The sequence below is a fragment of the Athene cunicularia genome (assembly GCF_003259725.1).
Source record: "Athene cunicularia isolate RWA chromosome Z unlocalized genomic scaffold, athCun1 chrZ_part2, whole genome shotgun sequence".
NCBI lineage: Eukaryota > Metazoa > Chordata > Aves > Strigiformes > Strigidae > Athene > Athene cunicularia.
In genome coordinates, this window is record NW_020799143.1 from 8,032,595 (window position 1) to 8,044,086 (window position 11,492).

Here is an 11,492-nt window from a genome sequence, read left to right on the forward strand (position 1 = left end):
ACATTGTAGCATAATCTTGAGCCAAGCTAGGTTTGAACTTAGTACTGCAGATATTTTTTTTCATGCTGTAGAGTAATACTGTGGATAGAAATACCAAGAGAAGTTTGTAGAGTGCCCATGTAAGGTATTTCTGTTTGAACTGCTTACTTCCCTAGGCACTACTTTCCCATAACTATTTTTCTGTATACAAAACAGAACACATATGTCTATGTCGCACAGAAATTTGTCCTTGTACAGCTGCCTGGTCGTAACAGGAATCTGCAACTATTTCAACATACAAGGAGCTTTGTACAAACAAAAAAACATTGTTGCCCTCTCTAAATTGCCTGGCAGATCACCCTCTGCACCACGGCCAGCATAAAGCATTTTTCTACTTCAACAACTGCTGCACTGTGACAACTTCTCTTATGTAAACCAGTCTGTCTGTCTCCCACACCCTGTTAATTATATGCAGCTGTTGTTGCATTAGTCCCTTAGATTGCTAGCTCTTTGGGACGAGGATCAGCTGGTTTATAGATAGGGCATTGCCTAGTTACAGGACAAGAAGAGCCAATGCACAACCAGGAACTACTGTGCACTGCTGCAGTGCAAAAACATAGCAGGGGAAAAGTGCTAAAGGATTAGCTACTCATAGGTGTTCTTGATGAACAAGTGCACAGGTTATGCAGCTGAGGGAATCTGAACATCTGAATGAATTTCTGTCTTGAAAAATCCAGAGTCAGGACTTCAACACATACAAACTTTTCACTGTAGTACCTAAAAAGTGTTTCCAAAAGCTGTTGGTCTGGCCTTACTTTCCCAGGTTTGAGAGCTGGCAATTCAGAAAGTCAGTGTGCTCTAAGAAGGGTTTATTTGTCATAAAGTGCAACTCATTTTGTGTGTTAATCCACTCTTCTTTCTCTCTTCTTAATTTTTTCTTTCACTGAACATCTGAGAAACCCACCAAATATCATACAAACACACTGGTATAAGGAGAACCATAGATATTTCTTAAGTCACTTTAATCCTCTTAAGTCCTCATAAAACTCAATTTTCTTCTGCTAGTATATTGTCAAATATCAGGAAAAAAAGAAATATATGTCTGAAAGAAGCTTCAGCAGCTGTTCAGTGATAGACACTGTGATACAGATTTTCCAAATGGAAAACTAATGTAACTGTGTCATCTGAAAGTGACATAACTACAAATAGATGAGGTGCCAGGAATAAATAGTGCATCATTTTTCCAGCGAAATATCAGTGTGCCTCTATCTAAAATCCCTCTGACAGCATCCTTTCCACACTGAATAGATTTAAGAAAAGTTTGTCAGTATTACTGTTGCCTTTTACCCATTGATATATGTGCTATAGCGGCTCAAGTCCGCTAACTAATTCTATTCAAGTGGCATATATTTTAAAAAATAATTTAGTGGTGATGGGATCACCGCCAAGTCAGACTCAAACCAATAACTTTCTGGTCCTACTGTTCACCTGCAGAGCACAACTGTTCCATGTAGGAGCTTTCTATGGTTAGGCTAGAATCTTGTTTGGCTGAATGAAAAGGCTTTCATGATTTTTAGGCACTGCAACAGCTACACCAAAGAACATAACCACCACTTCAAACAGTTGCTGAAGCATCTGAGTGAGCAAGCCATTCTTACAGCTCTGAGGTGAACTAATCAATAAATAAGATCTGTTTTTCCAGCTATCTCATCTTGCTTTCTTGCCGCCCTTTCCTAACACACACACACAAAAGTCCTCAGATCTTTCCTGGCTGGCATAAATGTGTAAGGTAAGCATAATTAACTGTTGTTTTTACGACACTATTGCATGGACTCTAGCATCAAGAGGCTTCGTGCAATGTCTCTCGCTGGCAGCAGATGTCCCCTTCTGCCTATCACTGTGCATTTGTAAAAAAGGCTACCAGTTACAAAATTACATGAACCGTTTTCATCTGCTGAACAGCATAACGTTTTGACTTCACTCATTTCCACAAAAGTCAGGGAATACGAAAAATATGTTGCTTCTGTTTTCATGAATGCAAGACTGAAGGATCAAGAGAAAATATCAAAACTCAATGAATCTCAATTCTGTTTTCATGCCTTCAAACACAAAAATTAGGATGACTATTCTTAGTTAACTTTGCCAATTTACCATAAAAACCATGAGCCAATCCATAAAAGACACTTCACTGGGATTTCCTGGCTAGGATTTAAATAAGGTCCCTCTCTAACACAGAACGGGGTTTTTTTTGTAATTGAACACTTAAATAGCCATTCTCAGATCCTGGTTTTGGCAGGTTAGAGATCTAAATCAGAAAGCAAGTAAAACAACTGGGAAAACTGGGATTTTATATCTTGAATTTGACTTTGCATTTTTGAGGGTAGCAGAAGTAATTTCTGATCATTCATTACTTTAACTAAGCATAAGTTCACAACTTTGGACACTAGAACACTACAGCTCTTCTAAGTTAGTGGAAGTCATCCTCCTGAGTCAGTTACAGCAGGCAGCCACTGTTAACTGTCAGAGCTACTTTAGCAGAGCTATAGAAATTTACACCACTCACCAAGAATTGCTTTGGTGTCAGGGCCTCAGGATCTAGCCAATAATTATGTCCTTTCAAAACCTGCAATGTACTTTCCTGTCTTAGGGACAACAATCTGGTACAGAAGTTCTACACAAATTTCTCTATGAAGCAATATACGTGTGGTTAAGGGGGGAAAAAAAAAGGCCTTGTTTCTGGAGCGAGCCACACATGTCCAATTTTGGTTAAAATATTTAACAGAAAAATCACTTGGAAAATGTACTGTAATTTTGCAAATGGTTTTTACACATTTGTTTCTCCATATGGAATAAAGAAATGCGTCTGGGAATGCTGGTACCACAACTTCAAATTCTTATTGTCTAGCTCACTTCCTGATGAGATCCATACACAAAAAGCCTTGAAATATGAATTGACTGTAAAAACTGTTGCACAAGCCACCCATTTCATGATAAGACTGTTGGGCAATTTAAAAATGTATGATTCTTGTTTCACCAGCTGTGCTTGGAGCAGAAGGAAACACAGGTAATGTTACATCATCACAAAACTTAACACAGAAATCCAAGGAACTACTGAAGGACAAATGCCACAGAATCTACCTAATTGTTTAATTTTCTTTCTTACATAAATACAGACAAAATGCACGTAATCAAACCAAGACTTTTTACCTCGCAGGTACAGAAGGAACTAAGATTTGCTTAGAAGTACCTCTAAATGTTGTCAATTATTTTATCTTTTTGACAAAAAGTACATGTATTATAACTGAAAAACACAGCAAAACTAAAAGGATAGAAAGTGGTGGGATTACTTTGTTTCCTGGTTTTGACAGCAACCATCAGAGCTAATAAAGTTATTCAGCTTCTTTGCACAGAAATTTAGCAAAAAGTATCTTTTTCAAGAATGAAACATTTATCAGACTTTTTTTCCAGATTTCTTCCCCTCCCCCAAAGAATCAAGTGTCTGCATATGCATCAATAAGTTCTCTCTGTTATTTATACTAGTCAGAGAAAATAAGCTCTCATCTTACATTTTCCTCTATTTGATAACTGCCTGGATAGTGAACATATTTGTCCTTTCCTGCCTTCTAGAAAAATAAATCAGAATCTTTGGAGAGTTATTCAATTTCACTACTATACGTAAGCAAATATCAACTGATTTTAAGCTGCATTATAATCTTACATGTTAATTAAGACCAGTGTCATCTTTTTAAAATAATCAGAGTACAGAAATAAAAATCACAAAGAAGGAATAGCAACTAAAAACTAAAAACTGTTTGTTTTCCAAACTGAAAAGGCACAAGTTAGGCAAGTTCCTGTCCACTGCATTTCTCAGAAGACTGTTGTAAGACATAGACCATCCTATTTTTAACATGAATTCTAAAGTGAAACAATGGCATGAGTAGGAATTTAGGTTTACAATATCCTACCATTATAGCTGCAAAACTTCAGCCATTTCCTTCAAGAGAAGGGATAAATCTATAAGGTTAATCAAGAGTAATTAGGAGAAAATTCAGCCAGAGCACAAGCTAAGTTGTGCCAGTTCTTTCACTTGAAAATGCACACTAGCTGCAGCTAGTGTGACATAAACAATTGCCAGTGTCTGACTTGTCTTCCAGTGCAAATATCTTACAGAAGTGAAGCTACAAAAACAGTGTTTCACTATGATAAATAGTACACTGAGAAATTCTGAACTTCAAAACCCAAGTTATTATTTTTTTTGATTCCAGCAGACTTTCACTTAGATCTGCAGAGGTGTCAGAACAATCAGAATCTGTCTTATAAAGCCACCAACATTCACCCGCTAACAAGGACTGTGTTGTCTCAATTCCCTGTTCAACCCTATGGTTCACGTCCCTTTGAAAGATACATTTAAACAATTACTTTTTGTGGGAAAAGTGTGTGAAGGCACTCTCAGTCACTTTATTTCATGGCATTATTTTATCTGGTTAATTTTATCTTTTAAATGTCAACTGCTTACAATTACTTAGTTTTGTGAAACATCTGGGGTGACTATGGATGCTTAACAATGGAGAACACAGCCTGTATTCCACTAACTGGCCATGAAACAGCAGTTGAATAAGGAACTATATTTTTTCTCAGGCATTACTCAGGTAAAATCACACAGTTTAAAAGTCAAGTAAGAATTTCAGAACTTGAAAGAACATTGCTCTATCAATTCAAAAATCTTTTCAGCCACATCTGTTCTGAATTCTTAGCAGTTATGTTGCAACTCTCTGGGCAGCAAACATATGCAAGGTGTTGCCTGTCAGACTTGACTAGCTCTGCCAACACATGCACACACGTTTTACCTATAACCACAAAGAATTTCAGCTTGTGTTCTGATATGTGTTACATGGATCTGCAAATAATACAGTGCCTTTCTGTGCTTCAGTAGATTGGCAAGAACAATGAGTTGGCAAAGGACTACTTTGTATTTTTCTGGCTGAAATTTAGTTGCTTCTTTTACATGCAATATTACAAATACATCGTTAAGAAAGCAAACTCCATGGTGAAAATCATGCATTAAAATGCTGAAGTTACCATTACTTTTCAAACTTCTCTCTACTCTGATAACACCATCTGAAGTCTCTTGTTTCTAAACTCAAGTATGCTAGTTTTAGTCACATGCTTCAGACTACACTGTCACCATTAAAATGAAGAACCTAAACAGCAAAGGAGCTGAACTGTAGAAAAACCCAATTAGAATAAGCCCCACCAACATTTGTAGAAGGTGTCACAGAGTCAAAGAATGCATTAGTAATCAATGCTTGCTACAGTCAGCACAATGGAGTTGTGAAAGCACTGAATATTCTGCAGACCTCAGTGAAGAACCCCAGTCCTTAAGGAGAAAAACAAAGATAATGTTCTCATAGACAGCTCAACTTGCTCTCAAAGCTCCCAGCAATGGTTTTCGAAGATTTGCGGCTTGCTTAAAACTTGAAGCAAACATTGAGCCTGAGGATGTTAAGATAGCATGTGATACTAAAATAGTTTAATGCCCCACAGTGTTAGATGGATGTAAGAAACTATCAGAAATTGAGCCATGTGCACCACAATGAAGATATGATCAAGCTTTTGCTTTCCCCACAATGAAGATATGAAAGCTTTTGCTTTAACCAAAATCTGCAACTATTTGCCATCATTCCATTCCTCCTAAGGCCAACAAAAATAGCAACTGCACAGAGCACAACTTCATCCCAGTTCTGATCTGAGTTCTGTGATACTGTAGGCCTGAAAAAGTTGAATAGTTCTTCTCTACTTTTCATCTGAAAGATTTGTTGGCAATGAACTGTGGAAGAATGAGGAGGATAAATCTGTTGTTAATCTTTAAATATAATCGGCTATCTGAATGGATTTAACATGTATTCAAATTTAAGAACTGGATTTGTGGTTCTTGATCCAAAGCCAATTCATTAAGGCTGGTGCTGGAAGATCTATTGAATTTCTTTGTATCAAGACAACAAAAGTGCCATAATCTTAAAAATGCAGCTTTAAATCCAGTACACACTATTCACATAAGGTTTGCTGCATCCGGACCACACTCCAAACCTAAAATTTTGGGGAACACTTACAGTCAGAGTCCAGTGCAGGAAAGAGCTTCTCTCTGATATGGACACAATCTTTCACAGGCTCTGTGTAAGATCTCTTTTGAAATGAAATAGGATGTAGTCACCTACCTGTAACATCATGACTGTGTAATTGCCTGTTCATCTGCCTATTCTTTGCAGGTAGATGAAACCTACAGTACACACTGCTCCATTTTCAAAAAAGAGACTGAATTGTCTTACTTCAAAGGATTCCAATATTTGACTAGAACAATCAAATTCTCACCTCTGCCTAGGACTCAACCCATACTAATGCCCTTACATCTTCAAATGGGTAGCTTTGTAATAATTTACTTTTTTTAATGGATTCTTTTTTGAGGCATCTAGTTGCAACTACATGAAGTCTGCATACATCACACTTTCATGCTTGTCAGTACTGCAATGTCTAAGGCTCTGTGCCATCAGAATAACCTGCAAATGACGGTTCTGCTGTTTGTTGTTGTAAAAGCACCATTAGGGACCCAATTTTTGTGTAAGACTGACAGTGGATAACAGTACTGTAAAAGCAGAGGGGTTTGTACAAACCAGTGTGACCTCCATGTAACCACACAGAGGTTAAAGGGCTATTTGGGCTGTATTAGGAGACAGCCTTTTACCTAGTCAAGAGCATCAGAAGATGAAGTCCTTTAAAGCTTCTAGACAAAATAGTAAGTATGGAAACCACTGCTGACAAGAAAGTGTCTTAGATATTTTGTTTTAGACCAGAGCTCAAATCTTCAGGCAAATTAGTTGAATGGACTCAGGGTTAATATCCCTTTGCTTCTCTTCTAGTTTCATTCTCAAGGAGGAGGCCTGCATGTTAGTATTTAAAGGAGATGTGGAATGTGAACCTTCAGAGCCAAACCCCATGAGTTTGTGTTGGCCACCTTACCAATGTCTAGAATTTATGCCAATTGTGTTCTTCTTTCTCATCTTGCAGGGCACAGCTTGCATATGGTGCACGTTATGTGTGGTACCTAAAATTCATGTCAGATTAGCCCATTAGACCACTTTTAAAAATAGCATATAAAACTTACTTTTCAGCCTAGAAAAAGTCAGTCTGATGCAGACACACCTTTATGACATATCACTCTGCATATACATTTGAATCTAGTCAGTTTGAACAATTTGCATGTGAAGAGCTGATAGTATTTCACAATATACTGCATTATTTGACTGGATAAATAATTTCACTCTTCCTGAAGTGATCCCAACGTCATGGTGGTCAACTTGCTTTAACTCCATCAGAATGACTTTGGGTACAAGTCTGCCCATTGTGTCTGCCATGCTTCTAATACAAATATGCTGTGGGAAACAGCAATTAGTCAATTCAGTGTGAGCAAAACTGGGACAAGAAGAAAAGAACATAAATTCCAAGCTGTCCTATTTAATACAGTGCTTGTGTTTCTAAAAGAAATGAGATTTAAAATGACAAGGTTTGGCGTAAATTGTGTGCTGTTTGGAATAAGGTTTTAAAATGAGAGGTGAATAGCTGAAATCAGCTGCATTATTGAGGTGAAGGAGACAAACAGGTGACCAACCCATTTATTTCAAACTGCAGTATGGGCAAGCCCAGCAGAACATTCTGGACTGCAAATCCCCAACCAGAATATGTCTGAAGTCTTGAATCAGAGATATGTGGGATTTAACTACACAGGATAAAAAAACCTCACGTCTGCAACAGTGATATTGCCACACCACACATAGGTAACTGGCTCTCCAAAAGGCAAACTTTCCCTTTTAAACACTGTACTGTTAGCAGTCCCAGCAGCCTGGCTGTGCAGCTCTTACAAGTTTCTAACTCAAGTTTTCTTTAGTCATCACAGAACTGGGCTTATCTGTTGTCAACTCCATTTTTGAGACACTTGGTTCTGCCATGTATTGGAAACTTGGACGCTTAGTCCAGTGCTGCCACAACCACCTAGGGAACAGACACTGAAAAGAAGTGTAAGCAAGACACAGACTGCTGTGCCTACCTCTGAGATAAGTTAGCTTTTTTTTCCAAAGGTCCACCTTTGACTGAATGTCATTTAAAAAGAGGACTCTGGCCACTCTTACTCAGTTACAGATGTCATTAACTCCAAACAGTTGAGGTTAAATTTGGTCCCCATTGCATGCTGGGAGAACATTGTGGCATTTCCACTTTATGCCACTTTGTCGCTACAGTTGTTCAGGGTGCCATGGTAATCTGGGATAGCCAGGATGCACCAGTGCTCTGACCAGTGGCTACCCTTACTGCTACACAAAGCTTGTGTCAAAGGTTGAAATCTCCAGATGTTTCCCAGACAAGTCTAAAACAGGTTTCTGCTGGTGAAGTTAATCCAGAGCTAATTCACTATACAATTAGGATTAAGCACATTTCCAAAGTACAGTGGTGCATGGCTTGAGATAACACTAAATTTAACCTGTGCTCTGCTTGCCTTGTGAACAATTACTCCTCTGCACATCAGGCAAATTATAGAACTTGATATTCAAGTTCTTGGCACTTGCGCAGTATTCTTGCAACATCTTCCTGCTTCTCACTAGGAGTTGGGACAAAATTTTTGGGCTTAATAACAAGCTTCCAACTGACTTTGGACATCTTGTCTGTTTGCTGCCAGCATCATCTTGGTTGAGCATCAGGTTTCAAGACAACAAAACCTAAAAAAAGACTAACTAGTACTATCCTGCTCTTCTCCTTGCCAGTACAGGATTGCTTTCTCAACACTTTATTTAATTTTTTTTATTATTTTTTGAGAATAGCCACAGAGCCAACAAGTTACAATTTGCACTAAAACCACAATAATATAAGCTAAGCTTTCACCACCTAGAATGTGTGAGAATGGTTATAAAGACTCCCTCATGTCCCTAATCTCCTCAGCCATCATCCTCCTTCTGTCTGTGTGGTTGGAGAAGGCAGGGGGGAAATGAATGACTCTCAGAACCTATTCCCACCAGTTCCCAAATTTCTCTTCCCACCTTCTCCTCCACGTGCATATCTTCAACACAGGAATGATGTAACATCCAACACAGTAGGATGGCAGAAACCACCACCATCCTCACGTGGTTATGCATCACTTCCTACTGCCATTCTCCCCCCTTCCTAGCTGATAAAGTATCAGGCTGAAAGGAGCTGGGGGTGAGACCCAAGAGTGCAGAGAGAGTGTGCAGATCATTCCCTCACTTCCACTTCCAGCTCCTACTATCTGTCTCATGGTGAACAGAGTAAGAATGAAGAAGCCAGAGGAACAGGTAATAGAGCAAAGAGGACTGAAGATAACTGGCAGAGGTTACCTCTGTGATATATAGGAAGTATAAAATTCCCAATAGCCATACCAAGTCCCAGTTTTATGCTTCTGGAGTGACCAGAGAACAACCGCAGATAACTGGCATGCCAGTGCTGACCATGTGGAATTGAACTGGGAATTCAAAGTAGAGCATGGGCAATTAGTGGGTTGGTGAGGAAGGTCCAAAATAAGAGGAATACTGTGAAACTGGAGGATATGGGAGGAAAACAAAATTCAGCAGTTCCAGAGCAGGAATTTCCATAGGGTGCTATCTCAATAGCTTTTGTTCAGCGGTAGCCTCAGGATGTTTTCCCTCTCCCCTTGCTTCCCAGCAGTAAACTGCCATTGCAAATGACTTTTCCCTTCACCTCCTCCTCTTTTTTGCTGTCAGAAGTACAGCAGCCTTAAGCAATTAGCAGCAGTTGCCTTGTGTTGGAACAATGAAACTGCTGAACAATAGGGATAGGCTCGTTATTATGAGAGACCCAGCCCTATGATAATCCAGACCAGGAACTCTGAATTCACTGCCAGAAGACTTACTGGCTAGTACGTTATTAACTTCACTGCATTTCAAACTGGAAACAATTCATCCAGTGTTTCACAAAATCAGTTTCTTAGTCTCCCAATCATACACATATATGTCAAACTTTGAAAGTCAGAATCTGATGTTTAGAGCAGGAGTGTAATTTACTTTGCAGCTCACTAAGACCCCTCATCTAGGGGTAATTTGGGACTGGGATGCATGCCAGATGCATTCTTTGAGGCTGGTAGTGGCAGCCATCTCCCGAGAGCCCAGGACCCCTCTCCAGCACGATGCAATGTCCACAGATGTACTTAACACCAAACAATAAGCTTCATGCAGCTAAAACCCGAAAGGGACTATTATTGTCTCTGTCCTGACTTTTCAGATAGCCTCAAACCACATCTTCTCTCTTTCCTATGTAGAGACTGGAATTTGGCAAGTGTATCATTAAGTTCAGAAACTTAGTGAGGAGATTATTATGCATGTCAGTCAGCATGAAAGTGCAGTTCACAGATTTTTAACCATCTGCTACTGTAAGACTGTAACATACTGTTTGCTTGTAGTTAGCCACAGCACCCAAGGTTTTCACTATCACCTGTTTAATCAACTGCTGCCCCAGGTTCCCCTCCATCCATAGTGAAGACTAGTGAGTGAAGCCCAAGGTGTAGTTCCATGGTGCTCTCCCAGAAGACCATCAGAAGCCCTCCACAGTTAACCTTCAAGTGAAGCAGCTCCCAAACATCTCCTTTAGTGCAATGTCCTTCACTCTCTTTCCATCAAACACTACCTCACTTCCCAGTCAAAACCCTTTCCAGCTCCCCCTGCCTTTTAGGTAGTTGCTTAAGTCCTGCGCAGCTGTGCACAAGGACTCAATCACCTCCCCACACTGAGGTGCATCTGTGTAAGTTCTTCACCATTACTCTTTTTCTTCCTGGGGTTTGTCTCTCCATAACAACGTTCGTGTTAATGGCTGCTCACTTTGGACAGACTCTTAAAGCTGTAATTTCTCTTTCTATTTGAATGTACTCATTCCACTATACTGTGGTTTTGCTCTTGCTGGTCATTAGCCAAGTATCTGAACAACTGCTTCCTACAGCAAGGAAGTCACTAGTCATAGGTAGAGAGGCAGAGAGTGTAAGGTGTGTTGACGAGGTCCCGAAACACAGGCCCTGCCCCTCAGCCAGTGCCAGCTTGGGACAGCATGGGGCCGTGGGAGCCTATGGGTGTGGAAAAAGCAACACCAAGATTACACCAGCACGCTCAACAAACAGGACCGGGCTTGAAATGTAGTGAGGAAGTAAATACAAATGCACCCCAGTTTATCCTCTTATGCTAGTTCTATTTGTAGCTAATGTCATTTAACATTGAAAGGCACATTCCTCCCAGTCGGGCCTTCCTCCCCGCTCGGGACCGCCAGAGAAAGCAGCGGTTTGTGACAACGATGGGGAGCAGCAACTCTCAAGTTACCCACGCAGGAGCACGGGACGGCCACCCACGCTGCCCGAAAAGGCGGCTCTTTACGAACCACCCTTACAGGATTTCAGAGACGCGGCCCAGGCCCACGCCTCCCCCTCCGGCGCCAGCCCTGGCGGTGCCAAGCAG

General features: G+C 40.1%; 1 protein-coding gene across 1 annotated transcript in view; it reads left to right on the plus strand.

Annotated features, from left to right (window-relative positions):
• The first annotated feature begins 9,311 nt into the window (after positions 1–9,311).
• The window catches only part of SPTLC1 (serine palmitoyltransferase long chain base subunit 1), a 40,961-nt gene continuing 38,780 nt past the window's right edge, over positions 9,312–11,492 (plus strand). The window contains exons 1-2 of the mRNA XM_026866028.1: positions 9,312–9,332; positions 11,262–11,481. Of these exons, the coding sequence (XP_026721829.1) occupies positions 9,312–9,332; positions 11,262–11,481 (241 nt within the window). The remainder of the gene's footprint in view (positions 9,333–11,261; positions 11,482–11,492) is intronic.